At 33.1% G+C, this 19,016-nt stretch overlaps 1 protein-coding gene across 1 annotated transcript; it reads left to right on the top strand.

Moving 5' to 3' along the window:
• The first annotated feature begins 8,045 nt into the window (after positions 1 to 8,045).
• On the top strand, positions 8,046 to 8,948 carry LOC130014720 (MLP-like protein 28). The gene is made up of 2 exons (XM_050376703.2): positions 8,046 to 8,269; positions 8,388 to 8,948. The coding sequence occupies exons 1-2, from the start codon at positions 8,083 to 8,085 to the stop codon at positions 8,681 to 8,683; spliced, it is 483 nt and encodes a 160-aa protein (XP_050232660.2). The 5' UTR covers positions 8,046 to 8,082; the 3' UTR covers positions 8,684 to 8,948.
• The last annotated feature ends 10,068 nt before the right edge of the window (positions 8,949 to 19,016 follow it).

Below are 19,016 nucleotides of genomic sequence, written 5' to 3'. Positions count from 1 at the left end.
AACGTATTCCACGAGCTTTATTTGAGTATGTCTTTAACACCATATATGCTAGGGTACTACTAGTTCTAAATATCTTTTTTATAAGTGATAGGTAGATTAAGCACTATAACAAAGAAGTGGAAGGTAAAAGCCTTAAAAGGCAACAAAAAACGGAAGCAATCTAAGCTTCGAAATACATCGATGCTAGAAAAAGGAATAGCCGGGTTCAGTAATTTGTAAAATATCACACTGCCTTGCAAATACAATTAAAAGTCAAACTGTCTATCACCACTAATTCATTTGAACACCCGCTTATTTCTAATTTTCCATAATTTGCAAACACAATGAAACCAAATGACCCTCCAAAGCTCGTTGTACTTAACCCCAAGACATAGATGAGTTGGTAAGACGCTCTTTTAGTGTAAGTGAGGTCGCGGGTTTGAACCGTACTCATATATGCAGCCGTTTAAAATTTGGGGCTAAAGCTTTGTCTCCCGCAAAAAATCTATCCGGCTTGATTGGGATTAGTCTGAATGTGGAAAGTTTAAAAGTGCCGTTTTATAGTTGGAACCCGTTCAGAACACCTCATGATCAGATAAAAAAAAGCTCTCTGTACTTGTAACCAAAATGGAAACTCCACTACAAATGAAAATCTTCAAGAGAAAAGGGAGAAATCCAAGATATATTGCTCAAATCAATAATATGAGTCCGAACTCTTCAAATAATACGATAATTAAGAACAATCTGCATATCCGTTTATAAGTGAGTGCAAAGAGATTAAAAAGAATCCTACTCATAAAAAATACTATCTACTGAAAATTCTGTTTTTATCGACGGATTTTATCGACGGATCTAAAATCATCCGTCAATAATTTGCCGACTGATTAGCGACAGAATCCATCGCAAGTTTGGCGGGAAACATCCGGCAAAAAATTACAGCTGAAATTAGCGACATATTTAGTAATCCGTCTCTAAAAAATAATTAAATTAAAAAAATTACTTATTTAAAAACGAATGATTAATTTTTTTTAAATCATTTAGAAATTACTTACTGAACAAAAATTATTAAAGTTTATTTTTTAAAATAATTATTTAAAAAACTAATTATTTTAAAACTAATTATTAAAAAATAATCAGTTTTAAAATGTGAGAGTAAAGTGCGAAAGTAATAATCTGTTCTTTTTATTTATAAGTTAAATATAATATATATATATATATATATATAGACGTATAACAATAATTTGAGTTGGTTAAGATGAGATTAAGTGTGGAAGAACTTCAAGGCTAAATAGCCTTGGGTGGGAGCAATGGTATGATGGATGACCCATTAAGAAGTTTGCAAAAATCTCGAGCGGGTGACGATGAGCGACCTATGGGGTGATCGACGAATTAAATGATGGATAAAATGAATAAATTTTACGGTATAATTAAAATAATTAATTTGTTTTTTTTTAATAAAATGTCGATAATCCATCTGTAAATTAGCGACGAAATTCTTACTTTTAAAGACAGATAAAGCAGGATTTCTAGTAGTGACCTCTGGCATAAAGAGTTCCATTGAACGAGATGCGGTCTCTAAAGAAGGATTGTCATAGGAATTCCTTTTTTTTAAATTACCCGTAAGAAATCTCGCTGAGAAGAGATAGGACTGCTGGTAGCAGATCAAACAAAAAGCAACTGAAAACACATCTTTTCCCATCCAAAAAATCTGTCAAAATTGGTGTAGCTAGATAGTAACTAAAGTTAGCTGATCTTGAAGCAATTGGAAGCTTGTATGGTCACCGATTTTAAAGAGATCTAGTCTAACTGAATTGAGAGAATGAAGCTGCATGTTTGTCAAAAAAATTAGAGACCATAAACTGTTGCATTCTTGGCGGTTTATAAAAAACTTGAAATTTTGATTTCAACACGTTGTTCCTCAACCAACAATTTTTCCAAAACCAAATTCTGGACTCTCACGTGGGAAGTTTTCAAAAAATATTAGGTGAGTGACAGTGGGTGATCTATCGAGTGATCGACGAATTAAATGACAGTTAAAATGGAAGCTTTTATGATTTAATTAAAAAAAATAAATTAAATTTCTAAAACAATTTTTAAAAAACAAATTATCGCTAATCCGTCGGTAAATTAACGACAGATAAAGTCGAATTTTTAGTAGTTATTTGTGGAATAAGAGTTGCATTGGCTGAGATGCGATATATAGTAAAAAACCATAAAAAGACTGAATTCTCATAGCAATTCTTTCTTCCCAAATTATCAAGAAGAAATCTCGCTAAGAAAAGATAAGGCTTCTTGTAGAAGATTACAGCTGATTAGGCAAGAAGCAGTATAAAACACACCTTTTCCTATCAAAAAGAATCTGTCAGATTGGTGAAGCTGGATAGTAACTGAAGTTAGCCGATCTTGAAGCAACTGGAAGCTTGTTTGTTCACCGATTCGAAGAGATCTAGTCCAACTGAAATGAGAGAATGAAGTTGTATGTTTGTCGATAAAATTAGAGACTATAAACTGTTTCATTCTTGACAGTTTCTACAAATTTTGAAATTTAATTTGATTTCAGTAGGTCGTTCCCCAACCAACATTCTTAGCAAAACCAATTTTTGCCCCCTCACTTGTGGTTTGCAAAAATGTCGCGTGGGTAACGGTGGGTGATATATCAGGTGATCAATGGATTAAATGACAGTTAAAATGAATAGCTTTATGATTTAATTAAAATAATTAAATTATTTTTTTTATAAAAATTTAGAAAAGACAAATTTTTTCTAATTCGTCGGTAATCTATAAGTAAATTAGCGATAAAATTCCTACTTTTAACGACGGATAAAGCAGGATTTCTAGTAGTGACCTCTAGAATTAGCATTGCATTGGACGGGATGCAATGTCTAGTTAAAATCCATATGAAAAAAAATGAGATTGCAGCAGATTATACAAGAAACAGTAGAAAAACACATCTTTTCCTATCCAAAATAATATGTCAGACTGGTGAAGCCGGATAGTAACTAAAGTTAGATGATCTTAAGCAATTGAAAGCTTGTCTGGTCATTGATTCGAAGAGATCTCGTCCAACTGAAATGAGAGAATGAAGCTGTATGTTAATCAAAACAATTGGAGACTATAAACTGTTGCATTCTTGACAATTATACAAATTATAAAATTTTGATTTCAGTAGGTTGTTCCCTAACCAACATTCTTCCCAAAACCGAATTTTCCCCCTCACCCACCTTAAATGAGACGGAATTGTTAAAGCAATTCTAGGCCAATTGATCTTTGACACGAAAACTAAATATGCCTCGCCAAAGAGGAGAAAGACGGTAACATTTATGGATTCAATATCAAACTAAGAATTAATACGAGAGCTCAATGAAAGAACCGCAAACCATAATGATTTTATATTAACAAACTTAAGCTTCCAAATCCATTTGAAGAGAAAACATTAGGAAAGAGTGCGAGTTAGAGGCCGAACGGGCGGATCTTTGATTTGTGTACAATTATATGGAATCTGCCTTACTGATCAAGAGGTCCAGAGAAGGGATGTCATTTCATTAAGGACTGATCTTCAAAAGTTGCAATCTGATCACGTCGTTCTTAAAGAGAAGTATGAGGATTCTTGTTTTCTTCTCTCCCGAATGTTGAAGTTATACTGGAAGGCTATTCGTGATAACTTCTTGGCTCTTAATCCTTGTAGATATACCTCTTTTTTTGGCCATTGACATGATTTTATTGAAGGAGGAGGATCAGCGTGCTTTGGCGGATTTCAAAAAGAAGGCTTAGTCATCGTTCGCTGGTCCTTCCGATTCTATCTCGGTTCATACCTTTTCTGGCGCTCCTCCAATGTGCATCCTACTTTTCCTCCTCTTTTTTGGGCATGCCAGCGCCTTTTTCTTCCCAATTTTTGGTAGTTCCTAATGCCATCATGCATTTCTTGATTGCTGATTTTGGCTTTTTGAACACCTCAAATGTTGCGCAGTCTTTGTAATTTTGTTGTTTTGATTTATTGACTAGCTTCCATGCCTTGATAGATACTTACTTTGTCTAACATCTCTTTTTTGGAAATGTAGGTTGTCTACTTTTTTTATTATGGATGAGACTTTCTTCTACTTGGTTTTTTTACTGTGCATTTTCTTCTTTTGTTGTAGTTCTTTCCTGTTTTGGTCGTTTCCTTGTGAGAAATATTTCTCAAGTAGTTTGGCCGTTGCCTTATGAGAAATGTTTCTCAAGTAGTTTGTTCGTTGTCTTATATTTCTCAAATAGTTTGGTCGTCGTCTTATGAAAAATGTTTCTCAATTTATTTTGCTCATTGCCTTATGAGAAATGTTTATCAAATAATTTGTAAATTTGTTTTGTTGCTTCTATCTTGATGCTATGTTTTGTGGAGATTGAAACTTCATTTCTTCTACTTTTATTCATAATACATTTTTAGGTGCTCTACCTTCTTGAATCTTAGTACTTCCTCTCCTTTTGTAGTCTCCGATCGATCGTGCTTCTTCATGTAGTCTTCTTCACACGATATGGTCCTTCCCAACTGCTTTTTAATTTTTCCATGTCTGCGTTGCCTTTGCCTATTTCCGCATCTCTCAAGACTAGGCCCCCTTAAAATTCACGAGGCCGTACTCTTTTTTTGTGGTACCTTGCCACTTAATTTTGGTAGGCATCTGCTCTTATTCCTGCTTTTCTTCTTTCTTCTAGTTAATATAGGGATACACAACTATCTTAGGGATAGGCAACTATCTTCTTCCTTTTTTCCTTATTGAAGTGCTTTGTCCACGGTGTTGGCATTCTTATCTCTATTGGTATAACAGCTTATATTTGTATGTCAGTTTAAAGGGGGTTTTCCCCGTTCCTTTTCTTGGTGTTGTTCGGTAATGCCCATATGGCGTTATGGAATTCCTCTGCCCAGTTGTCCTTTGCTTCTTCCAGCCTTTTCTTCAGTCTTTTACATATTGTTCGATTGGTGACTTCTATTATTCTGTTTGTCTGTGGGTGTGCCACTAAGATGAACTTCAAATTGATTGCATTGCTGTTGTTTTTGGGTGGTTCTTGGGTGCTGCTGTCTTTCCTGTTTTGCTTGCAGAGTGGTAATAGCTTGTATAATTTTTTGTTTATATAGGCCTTTGGGCTTGTAAGAATAGCTTGTGGAGTTTTGGCGTATCTCTTTCTCAATAGCAATAAATTTACTTTTTTTTGGTAATTGATAAAAGAATTATCTCCTATAAAAATCTTAAAAAATTATTCACATTACTCGTAATGAATATTGTTTGTGTTGAATTATAATATATTTATGTAGTATCAAATTGAATATCAAAATAGAGGAAATTACACCATTTAACAAAAAAAATGAAAATAATTACAAAACTACATGTTAACTTTTTTATTTACAAAAATATTAATAATATTTATAAAAGTACAAAAAAATAAAAAATAATATCAAACATACGGTGTATACTGTGAGTATAATGTCAATATACTAAAAACTAACATTATATCAACATTATATCAATATTCTATACCAACATTATACATACTGAGATTTTACTAATATTAAATAAAAAATTTACCAAAATTACATCAAATCGTTTACTAAAAATTAAATTAATAATATACTAAAATTATACCAACAGTATACTAAGAAGGTACACATCAAAATATACTAAAATTTTATTATTACATCAACATTACACCACATCACATACTATATATTAACCTAACAATATACTAAAATTATACCAACAATATACAAATTATCTAGTTTATTACCAACTATAGTGAAAAATAAATATAAAAAAATACACATGTTATCAAATAGAAAATATATATAAAAATTTATAATCGATATACCAAAAATATACTTAAATTATACCAATAATAAACCAATTTTTGAATTATCTGATTTATAGTTTTAATATTCCAAAATTATACCATAATTATACCAACATTATACAAATCGTATTTTTGTAATTAATTTTTATTTTTTGGTACTTTTGTAATTAATTTTAAATCATTTGTATTTTTGTAAATAAAAAAAGTTTACAGATACTTTTGTAAATATTTTTAAAATTTTAGGTACTTTTGTCATCATCCCATCAAAATATTGCATACTGCACCATATATTTGATTCCTTTTAATATCCTCATAGATCTATAATTCTTTGTCAAAATTTATTTACTCTTTGTGGTAATTATATATAACTATAGGAGTCACTCTCACATGGCAAACATGTCATTATTTTATATTAATAAAATATTCCTTACTGCCCCCAGATATCCCAACAATATTTAATTATAGATCAATCAGATTTTTGGAACCTCCACCAACTTTATCAAATTTATTATTGAATATAAATAATTGAATAAGTTTTTGTATGAATATAATTTGGATATTTATTGAGCAAGTAATGTAGAAATAAATTATTATCAAACATATACCCTCAACTAAAGAAGCAGTAGTGAAAGACGCTTATTTTAAGAGTTTACGCACAATTAATTACACGCATGAAATTGTATTATAAAAACTACTTCTCTGAAAAAAGAGACACTCCCTCCATTTTTTTAGTTGTTACTTTTGGGTAAATTGTTAGAATTCAAAAAGTGATTCTTATGTTTTAAATTATAATATAAAAACTAGTTTAACCCGATTTATGAACTCCATTATTGAAAAAATTAATTTTGAAAATAAAATTTTAATTATACTATCGGATAATTTAACTTTGAAAATTGACTAATATTTAATGAAGTGATTTAATAAGAAGGTTAAATTTGAAAGATTTTTATAAAAATCACATGGAAATCCTAGAGTGACAACAATTGATGGAAAATATATTTATGTAAAGTGACAACTAAAAAAAATGAAGGGAGTATATTTTTTTCATATTAAACACATAACAATATTATGAATATATTATGAATCTCTAATTTTTTTTTAAAATAGTTTTTTATATTAAACACATAACAATATTAATTGGTACAATTAAAACAAAAAATTGCAAAATAGTGTATAATTGACCAGTTTTCAATATTAGGCAGGACTGAAAAAAGGTTAAAAAGTCAGGTATTTTTAAAACATTAGGCATAAGTATAATTTTACTTAAAACATTAAATATATAAAATAAATATAAATATATATATGTGTGTGTGTGTTTGTGTGTATAGTTATTGAAAAGTTAATAGCTCTAACATATACTTTCTAAAATAAGCTTAATGCCTTAAAAAAATCTCGATCTTTCATCCCCTTTTCAATCTTACCCCGACGTTGAAAATTTGTCAATTTTACCCCATTTTGTATTTTTTTCATTTCAATTGTACCCCGAAGCATAAAATTGACCTTTTTTTATTTGATAAAAGTTCAAAAAAAATTCTTCAAAAATGGTCAATTTAATATAAAATGTTAGTCTAATGGAAAAAGAGTTAATTTAGAGAATTTTTGTCAAATAAAAAAAGGTAAATTTTATACTTTAGGGTACAATTGAAATGAAAAAAATACAAAATAGGGTAAAATTGACTGATTTACAACGTCATGTTAGGATTGAAAAAGGAATAAAAGATCAGGGTTTTTTAAGTTGTTAGGCCTCTAAAATATGCAAATAATTGAGATAATTGAAATTTTATTTTTCTTTATTATTTTAGTTGGACCGTGTTAGAAATTATGAGATAAGAATCTAATTGACTAAAAATAGTACTATACAAGAATTTAAATTTAAATAGATATAAACTGCAGGGATTAAATTGAGATATATTTAAATCTGAATAGACACTCCCAAAAAACTTCTTAATGGGAAAGACATATTTTTATCAGAATTAAAAATTGCTGTTTCCCCATCAACTGCTGCATTAATTTCTATTAAATTCATGAAATGATAAATTGTTTTTGACAGCTAACCTAATAATGGACTTCTTTATCAATTCATGAAGTAATTTGTTTTTTGTTTTTTTAATATATCTCCATTATAAGACTTTATTTATCCTTTTTTTTAATGGCAGCAAGGATATAAAGACTTGAAGGTGAGGGCAATCATGTCATTTTATTCCATAAACACAATATATCAAGTCTATATAAAGAAAAGAAGATCAAACAAGTTTGTTCATCAGTATCCAAATCAAGAAAACAAAAATGGCCTTAGTTGGAAAGTTGGAAGGCGAAGTGGAGATCAAAGCTTCTGCAGAGCACTTCCATGATGTGTTCAGCTGCAGACCGCACCATGTTAACGTTATGAGCCCTGACAAGATTCAAGGCTGTGATCTTCATGAAGGTGAATGGGGTAAACATGACACCATCATCTCCTGGAATTACACTCATGGTAAGAGAAATATTGCACAACTTTTAGATCTTTATGTTTAGAGTTTTTGTTGATTAATTAGTCGATATGCACAAAAATGGTACTAAAGAAATACTATTGTTTGCATGAAATTGATAAGATGGAGTTGCCAAAGTTGCAAAGGAGCTTGTTGAAAAGATAGACGATGAGAACTTATCGACAACTTTCAAAGTGATTGAAGGAGATCTACTCAATGAATATAAGGAATTCAGGCTAATAGTTAAAGCTACACCGAAGGAAGGGGGCGGTAGCTTGGTGCACTGGACATTGACCTATGAGAAGTTGCACGAGGGAATCCCCGATCCGCATTCATTGCTCGAGTTCTGTCTCCATACCAGCAAAGATATTTGCTCTCACCTCAGCCAAAACGCAGTCAACAAACCCGAAAAGAAGTAACCGTATATAATTACTATTACCATTACGGTCTTACTTTTAAATATATGGGAATTTCGTTAGATTGGATCCATAAATGATATATGGATCTAATCAATTAAGTATTAAAAGTATGTGTGGTGTGATTGATCGATGTGTGAAATAAATAAATAATGACGGATCGGAGATATTCCTGGTCTGAACGATATAGATGCACCCAAGTAAAGCTTGTATGATTGTTGTTTTCATCTTTCTAAGGGAATCGTACGTACCTTTGTTTTTGTGGAAATTTCAATAACTATAGTAATGCATGAAATATTTGAAGTGGACATTCATGGGTGTCAATCGAAAGATAAAACTTATTGTTTCTCGGCAATTGTTGTTTATGTATTGATGGAGTCTGCCTTCTGATCAATAATTAAACCTGCAAAATAAGGTAGAAGCTAATCGGACGGTGGTTGTCCGATTAACTCTCTGATGCTAAAGTGTAGCGGCTTAAACATAGTTTGGTGTATATGAATGTAATTGTGTGTTTAAAAAAGACAAGAAACAGAGAAAGGCCATTCCGGCCTACACAAAATATAGAATATCCCTGAGCCTCTCTATATCCTGTTTTGGTTGAGTTAAACGAAACCAAGCAACAAAATGCACAGGGAGATTCCAGAAGAAAAGAAGAGAGAAAAAAAAAAGCAGTACCGGCTACTTAAGTTGACCAGAAGAAGTGTTGATGTAAACGATTTTTGTAACAAAACCAACGGGGATAAACGGACGAGACAACACCAACAAAAGAAGAACACGATAAGGCGAACAGAGATCAGAATGATCAAAACTCGGCATAAATACCCAGCTAACTCGTAGGGAGAATTAATGGTGGAATAAGCAAATAAACATAGGAAAAACGAGGGAACCACAAATCCACATCGACCAGGAAAAAAGGAAAGACAAGGCGCGCCACAAACACTATAAAACTGACACGATCCCATAAAGTCCAAGACAGGCGATCAGAATGAACCAATGTCCACACGCTAAACCATTCATCACTAAAACAAACATCTGGTCCCGATACTCTAGTCCCTAAGTCATAAACTACATCCGACATCCAGATTTATCAGGAATCAAGAAAATTGTCGAAAGATTCCTTTCCTTTGTAAAATTTTGTAATAAAACTATTTAGAGAAAAAATTTCACTCTTACTTTTTCATTTTCCTGAAACAAGACATTGACATCTTGCTTAGGGATATATTTTAAAGAAGACTTCAAGTCTTGAATTTCTTTCTTCTAATTGAGCATCTCAATTTTAGCCGCAGAGGCTTCCTTTTTGAACACTTTCATTTGGGCATGATAATCTCCACATTTAGTTGTCAACTCATTTATCATGTCATTCCATTCATCATCAATTCAACCGGATTAAGAGAAAAACTACGAATAGAATCTGTCATTAAAAACCTAATATCCGTCGGTGATTTTAAATTTTTTTATTTTTTAAAAATACTTCTCAGCCGGTTGAACTGGGAACCGGTAGCTTCACTTTTTCAACCACCGGTTCGGTTTTGAAAACACTGGCTTCGTTCATTAAAACTCATCAAAGCGACATCGTTCAATGAAAACAAAAAAAATTATTGATGTAAAACGTCAAAGAAATGAAAGGTTAAATCCTTTTATACCAAATTTTAAAAATATGATTAAATTGGTATAAACATAAAAGATGTGTTTTTCTTTTACAAATATCTATAAAAAGTAGAGCTTTTTACAAAAAACAAATTATGGTCAGCTAAAAGTTTGTAAAATTACGCTCTTTTGGTAGATTATTGGTAAATCATGATAGATTGTTGGTCAATGGCCTATTTTTGTAAAAAAATTAAAAATATGTATTTTTACAATAGCAAAAAAATTAAGAGCGTACTGCTAGAAAACAACATTGCCGACAGAAAAATTTTAATTTGGCTACTTATTTCAACCTTTTACTGACGGAAAATTGATTTAGCAATGGATTTTAGCCTTTTACCGACGGAAATATCCATTGCTAAAAGACTGTTCTCTAGTATATTTTTTTTAGAAAAAAAGCATACGGAACATAATTTCTTCTAAAAATATTACCGTAGATTATGATTTAAAATAATTATTAAAAATAATAATTTTTTATCAGTAAAAATAATAATTGATGAAACTATGCACTCTTCGAATAGAAATCTATTTTCTAAAAGATCCTGGCTTTCGTGTTTTGTTGGATTTCCGAGATTTTTTCGATGATCTATGTTATGTTGAAGGGATATTAATATATGATCTGATCGATTGCGTAAAGCACACGGTAGATGAAGTGAACTTGCCAACTATTGAGAGAGTGATTAAAGGAGATATAAATTATGCATTCCACCTGAACATAAAGGGGTAGCTGAATGAATTAAAGATTTGGGGATCCAAATACGATGTGTCGTCGATATCACCAGCTGGGACTCAGTTCCCATCTTATCAACACAAAAACACTACCACCCATCGATCTCCATTATAAGGGGACTACTAATTAACTGCAGTGCAGAAATAATATGACAATGTCACGTTGAATTACCATTGCCATGCTATAGTCAAATATGTTCTTATTAATAATCTTTTTTTTTTGGATGAATGGTAAGTAGATTAGTACACCCACAAATTGTGAGTTGCAGAAGACTGATAAAATCAGCTAAACATAATTACAAAAGTAGTCTAATGAACGAAACACGTCTGCTCCTGAATATTCAAAGCTATGATTCCTAGCCCTATAAAATTCGACAGTTCGACCAATACTCTGAAACTGTAAACTATGAATGTCATCGATAGAATCATTGAAGACTCTATTATTTCTGGCTTTCCAGAGATGCCAGATGCCAAAGAACCATATGAGCTTCCAAAGCTTTTTGTGTCTTCCCGACGATAAAGAATTCCAATTCCAGAAGAATTGATCCAACGAAGAAGGAGAAACCCAGCTGAGATTGCTCTTCTGAAGCAATGAACTCCAAAAAAACCAAGCATATTTACAATGCAAAACAATATGCATAGAAGATTCATCATCCTCACAAAGATCATATTTAGAATTTTCTGAAGTTAGAATACCTCTAGAAATCAAAGTGACATTCGATGATATTCGATCCCGAGCCAGTAACCATATGAAAAATTGGATGCGTGGAGGCAGTATTTCCTTCCAAATATGCTGCGTTAGGAACGATAATCTCCCCTGAATAGTCACAGAACTTATAGGCAGCAGCTCGGACAAAGAAGCTATTGTAAAACCGTCTGTTTTTTGCCAAAAAAATTCGTCTTTTGCTGTTCCTAAATCTGCAGGATTCGGCAGCAAGTTCTGGAGCTGATGAAGTCGATCTTGTTCTCCCACACGTAGCCTTCTCTTCCATTGCAGATTTGAAAAAGTATTGAGCTGTTGATTAACAATTTCTGCAACCAAATCTTCCTTATTCCTACTGAGGCTAAATAAATCCGGAAACTGCTCACCCAAAGTCCTTTCATTCACCCATCTATCTTCCCAAAACCGAATCTGATTCCCTCCCCTAGAGACATAGAAATCGAATTGACAAAAGTCTCCCAGGCCGGTCTGTTCTTGTTACAAACAGTATAAATTCCTCTCCATAAAGGCGATAAATGGAGTTGGTTTACTGTTTCAATATCAAACCAGTAATTTAGAGAAGAGCTTGTTGAAACAACATTAAACCAAAGTGATTTCTTGTCTGATACCATCAACTTCCAAACCCATCTCATCAACAAACAAGTATTCCTTTTTTTAAGAGGGGTGATGTTTAGACCACCTCTTGTATACGGCATACAAACGTTCACCCAAGCAACTTTACTGAACCCCTGACTATCAACCTTTCCATTCCATAAAAATCGCCTCATTATTCGTTCAAGCGATGCAGCAACAGTAGAAGGAATTTGAAAACAACCCAAAAAATAAACCGCCAAACTACATAATACAGACTTAATAAGAATAAGTCGTCCTGCAGGTGATAATAGATTACCTCGCCATGAAGAAAGTTGAGAAGAAAAATTAGCAATCACCGGATCCCAATTCTTGATTTTTGTTGCTTTATCCATTAGAGGAAGGCCTAAGTAAGTGATCGGCAGTTCATCAATATTGCATTTTAAAATGACTGAAGCACTATAAAGAGAATTGCTGTCCACATTGATTCCAATAATTGAAGACTTGTTGTAGTTGATCTTAAGTCCAGAAATCAACTCAAAACACCTCAATAAAGAAAGGAGATTCTCAATTATCTGCAAGTCATTCGGAACGAAAATAAGAGTGTCATCGGCAAACTGGAGAATGGAAACTTGATCTTCTAGGCCATCAATTCGAATTCCTGTCAAAAGACCCACACTCACTGCTTTAGAAAATAAAGCTTTCAAGCAGTCTACCGCCAAAACAAAAAACATTGGTGAAATTGGATCTCCTTGACGAACCCCTTTTTTCATAAAAAAAATTCTCTGTAGGACTTCCATTCAGAAGAACCGACAATTGTGCTGAATCAAAAATTGCCGAAATCCAATTAATCCACCTGTCATCAAAATTCATTCGTCGAAGCATATTCAGAATGAAACTCCACGATATAGAATCAAATGCTTTTCTAAAATCAAGTTTAATCATAAAGACTTGATCTTTTCTACGCTTGACGAGATGAATAATTTCTGAGGCAACCATATGACAGTCTTGTATGCTACGACCTTTTACAAACCCAAATTGATTTTCTGAAATAATCAAAGGAAGAATTGGAGAAAGTCTATTAGCCATCACCTTAGAGATCAATTTAAAAATGCCATTAATCAGACTAATTGGTCTGAAGTCCTTAATATCAGAAGCCCCCTGAAATTTAGGAATCAACACTAAGAATGCCGTATTTAATCCAGTCGGGAAAGAAGCAGAATCATAGAATTCAGAGAACAACGAGAGAATATCACCCTTCATAAAAATCCATGCCTTCTTATAAAAGAAGTAATTAAAACCATCCGGTCCAGGTGCCTTATTACTGTCACAACTCATCAGCGTATCAAGAATCTCTTTCTCACTAAATCTTCCCGAAATATCTGCTGCCTGTGTATCCGTAAGTGACTTAATAGAAAGGTCAGCTAACGAATAAGAAACACAATAATCTTGCCGAAAAGCAGTCTTAAAATAAGAATGAACTCGTTGTTTTACCTCAGCTGGAGTGACAAAGCCAATGCCATCAATAAAAATTTCGGAAAAAGAATTAGTATTAGAGTGAATATATGCTACCGTATGGAAGTATTTCGTGTTTCTATCACCATTCAAATTCCAGTTGAGCCTTGATTTTTGGTGCCATAAAGATTCCAAGTGTTTCGAGCTTTGATCAAAATCTTCCTTTAGGCTTGCTAGCTTGTTCCCGTCCTCCTCATTTAGGCAATTGAAATTTGTTTTAGCTTCTAACATATCGATCTCAGCTTGTAAAGAAGCTAGCTTAACATTTAGATCCCCATATACATCACGATTCCAACACTTTATTGTTGACCTTAACTCACGTAATCTGATCACTATATTAGAATTCGGCAACCTTTCAACTATAGATTTCCACGTATTTTCAGCAAACGATTTGAACTCCTTATGACTCCACCATGCGTTAATAGATTTGAAAGGCTTTGGACCCCAGTCCTTAGGCGAATCCGAGCTGAACATAATCGGGACATGATCTGAATAAGATTTAGGAAGCGCCTTTAAAATACAATTTGGCCAAATTGTAAATGCCGATGGAGATAAGAAACACCTGTCAATTTTCGATCTAGAAGTTTTATTCTGCCAAGTAAAAAAACCTTCCCTGCAGGATTGACTCAACCAAATTTGATTCAGATATGAAATCAGAAAAGGCAAGCATAGAAGATGAATAACTAGTACAATTAAATCTTTCCGACGGATCAAGAATATCGTTGAAGTCTCCAACTACAATAAAAATTGCATTAGTATCCAATTCTGGCCTGATCTCCTGCCAAAGAGAAGTCCTTTCACTAGGGTTATTGCTTGCGTAGACCAGAATATATCGAATATGAACGTTACTCCAAATAAAATCCAATAAAATCCATCTATTAGATTTATGAATTCTCGTTGGAACAATAAATTTCAGATTCTAAATGCAAAGAAGACCACCCGAAGCCCCAATAGACGGAACAAAACAATAATTATAATCAAGATTGGGCCAAAGCAATCGAATAGAAAAATCATCAAATACCTCCTTTTTAGTTTCCACAAAACCTAAAAGAGAAAGATTATTTGTAGATACTAAAGAACGAATAAATCTAGCTTTCCTAGCATATGATAAACCTCCTCGGGTATTCCAAGCAACAAAATTTAAGTTGTAAGTCATTAAAATAATAAAGAACCTGGACGGAACAGCTGAAAAATCAGATTGCTGCTTCCTTCGCAATCTGCTGCGATAATAAATCCAATATTCCTGCTTCATGTTCAATATTAAATAGCCCCAACTCCAAACCTACCTTCCATGTATTCTGAACTTCATCAACTGCACTTTTCTTTGACGCTGAAATAATATGTAGCTTGTTTCCATTCCTGATAATCTCATCAGAAAAAGAAGATTCAGAGCTACCCCTTGGCAAGGACAGAGATAGCAAAATACCCCCTGCTGAAATTCTCTTATTTTTCCTTTTTTGTGTGATTATACCCTGGCATTCTGGAGAACTAGGAACAGACGTAGTAGCTGGAGCGAGCTGATTTAAATCAGCAATGTTTTCCGGAGCAACAGAAATTTAAATCTTCTTTAGTTGCAGATGAATTTTCCAATCCAAAAGCAGGAGAAGAGAAGCTTGATAAGCCCTTTGTAGCAGTAGAATCCGTATGTTGTGAATGACAGTTCACATCATGTCCTGAATAAGATTTGTTATTCGGTAATGATCCTACCGAAGAATCAGAATCAGTTTCCGTAAAATCCAAATCATCCAGCATAATAGGAATATCCGATTCAAAAACACGAACAATGAACTCCTTCCCATTGATTGATAAAGAAATCGATTCTTGAATAAATTCTTTTGAAGTAGAGATTAATACTGAGCCCGTATCCAATCTCTCTTTCGAAACAACCAAAGGATGGACCATAATTGAATCCCCATATCTCCTGCCAATTTGCATGAAGAGATCATCTTCCCATGCAATTACCGGAATTCCAGAAATATTAAGCCACATAAATCTCACATTGCTAACAGTATCAGCTTAGCATTGATCAAAAGAAACAAAAAAATCCAGCAATGACGGAAAGGTAATAGCTTCAAACATCTCTTTTAATACCAATGATCCAAATCGAATGAGGAGATCAACTCCTCCCATGAAAGAAAGAGATTCAAATTGAATTCCCTTCTTCTTCAGGTAAACAGCAGCCTGTAGGATTGAATTCAAATCCTTGATCTTGAGAATCAAGCATAGGGAAATTTCAGATTGGGATTGTTGAGAAGGGGTATATATCATCGATTTTTCCTTCAATACTTGGACATACGATCTGTTATCCCTAACCGATGAATTCAGAATAGGTTTTGGAACAGGATCAAAGACCGGCTTTCTGACTGCCGTTACCGTGTTGGAAAACCCTGAATTCAGTTTTCCTTGGGGAAATCTGGATTCGAATGCCTTGATTCTGTAATATCCAATGTTAACCATGTTTAATCGCTTGATAATCGTTGAATAATCTTCCTCCGGGTTTGGACGGAAGAAGCCAAATCTTCGGTTTCTAACATTTCTCTTCCTCGCCAACGAAACACGCCCAGCCACTCAAAACTTCAAAAAAGCTTGCTGCAGATTAATATAATTCCATGTATCGGGATAGTTCTCAAAATAAAACACAGGACATGGTTCAGGTATGGTGATAGGTGTTTGTTTAGGGTTCAGGGTTGAATTTGTTACGTGAAAAGCACGATTTTGGCCATGGTGAAGAAGGGTTTTAGGGTTAGGGTTAGGGTTTTGGGAGGAGGTTGCCATTTTCTAGTAATATGGTTTTTTTATGACCCGTCAAGTTAAAATGAACTTGAAGAAATTCTCTTATTAATAATCTTTGAAATATATTATTTCCGTCTCATTCAAATATTGATTCTTTTTCTAATATTTCATTCTATTTTGGTAATTTCTGCTTGTAAATTATTTTTCACATTACTTTTTTTCTACTCTTCTCAATTAATTCACTAAAAATTATTTATTTAAAAAATGTAATGCATTTAATATGATATGAAAATATAAATATAGAATTACTATTTTTTTAAGGGTTAATTACATATAAAATCACTACTTTCACACGAAATTTCAAAAATAACACGACCTTTAAAATGTGTCAATTCAGGATATCAACTTTCGTTTCTTTTCAAAAATAACATCGGCAATTTTTAGTGGCGTTTTTGCTGACTTGGCATGACACGTGGCACTTCCATCGGGTGTCCAAGTCACCAAAATTTTATCTAAAAGTGTGTTCATGTTGTTTTTGAAAAGAAATGAAAAGTGATGACCTGAATTGACACGTTTCAAAGGTTGTGTTATTTTTTGAGATTTTATGTAAAAATAGTGATTTTGTATGTAATTAACCTTTTTTTTTAATAATCAAAACAATTTTCTCACTCAGAATAGGACGAAGAGGATAATTTTTTTAAATTTTATTATTTTAAATGAATATTTTATCAATGATTTCTTGATCTAGTGTTGTGAGATTTAAGGTTCTAAAGAATTTTAAAATTTAGTGGTGACTAAGTCAAATATTAAAGAAAATATTTGAAAAATAAAGACTACATATAGGGGTGAACATCGGTGGATACGGTTCAATTAGGAACCAAACAAAATCAACCAACCAAAGTCTGAAAAATTAATTGTTCTTTTGAGATGAAGTTTGAAAAATTAATTTAAACTTTAAATAATTAGAGTAATAAATTTTCATATATGGTATTGCCATATTTATGGGTAATTGATTTTTGGGGTTACTGTACTTTTTAAGAATTGCAAAATGGTGACCGAACTTTAAAACGTAACAAAATGGTTACTAAACTTTTAAATATGTGATTTTGGGAGGTTTTTAAGCGTTTTACAGTCAAATTATACATATGTAGTAATCAAATTTTGATTATTTATGACAAATAATACTTTATATTTGATATATACACACAATCAACAAAAAATCGACTCAAAATATTTTTCTTCAGTGACCAAAAATCCTTCTATCTTAACATAACCAAATAGTATAGTAACTAAAATGTTACATTTTGAAGTTCGGTCACCATTTTGCAATTTTTAAAAAGTATAGTGACCTCCACAATCAATTACCCCATATTTATTATTGTATGAAATTTACTAACTTATGGATTAACTATAATTAAGGGATAAAAACATGATGGAATTCCACATCGCTAAAGAAAGGAGAGACTCACTCTTACGGGTACATACTATTCATTACACATCAATTCTTTCTTAATATACTGATCATTACCCTTAACTAACTTAAGCATCGAAATGGATTCAGGGCCCAACCCAAGATCCATCTTCTCTTACAAGGAGATCAGACGAGCGGACTCGGAGCGGCTTATACACATTTTTGGATCCATCATTTGGCACCGTCTATGGAAATGAAAATTCTCAAAAAAAATTATATTAATGGAAATAGGAATGAGTGATGAAATCAACAAAACATCCATACCACTAGCCAACCACCAGACAGATTTCATGGCCTACCTAAGTCCCCACGATCGCGAAAAAAACCACGAGATGCGGAGCGAGGAGTAAATCCCAAGTTGTATAAACCGGGCAATAAATGACTCCAGTCATAGTATATAATGTATGTATGGAGGAAAAAGGAGAAGCAGGGGGGAATCGCTGGTGATCGAAGGAAATATAAGGAAGAAAGATGTGGCAGATATCCATAAATCCTAGAGATGCGACAGACATTGCAATGTGGAATGCCTACTAAGCTTTCGGCGGAAGTATGATTCAGATAAGGCTACAACTGAAAGAAATCACGGGAACAGGAGGAACAAAGCTGCATTCGATGGGTACCACTGTCATTCAATTGTTGTTTGGAAGTAGTCAAGCAATAGGAAAAACAATCGCTACCCTATTCCACATAGTGGACCGGAGGCTGCCCTACAATATCATACTATGGCGGCCATTCTTATACGTATCTGGAGCGACAGTAAATATCAGGAATTCAAGGATGATGCTCCTCACAGCGGAAGGAACAGTCATCATACTTGGAGATCCATGTTGGTAAAAATACGCAAGCGTACGTATGCCAACTTGTAATACAGACTGTGAAGTCCGGATATCGTACCCACAGAGAAAGCTTCTAAAGACAACCAGTTAGGAAACTCAATTTGTATAGCCGAAAAG

Source organism: Mercurialis annua, linkage group LG5, assembly GCF_937616625.2.
Source record: "Mercurialis annua linkage group LG5, ddMerAnnu1.2, whole genome shotgun sequence".
In the NCBI taxonomy this organism is placed as follows: domain Eukaryota; kingdom Viridiplantae; phylum Streptophyta; class Magnoliopsida; order Malpighiales; family Euphorbiaceae; genus Mercurialis; species Mercurialis annua.
This window is presented reverse-complemented; position numbering and strand designations above follow the sequence as displayed.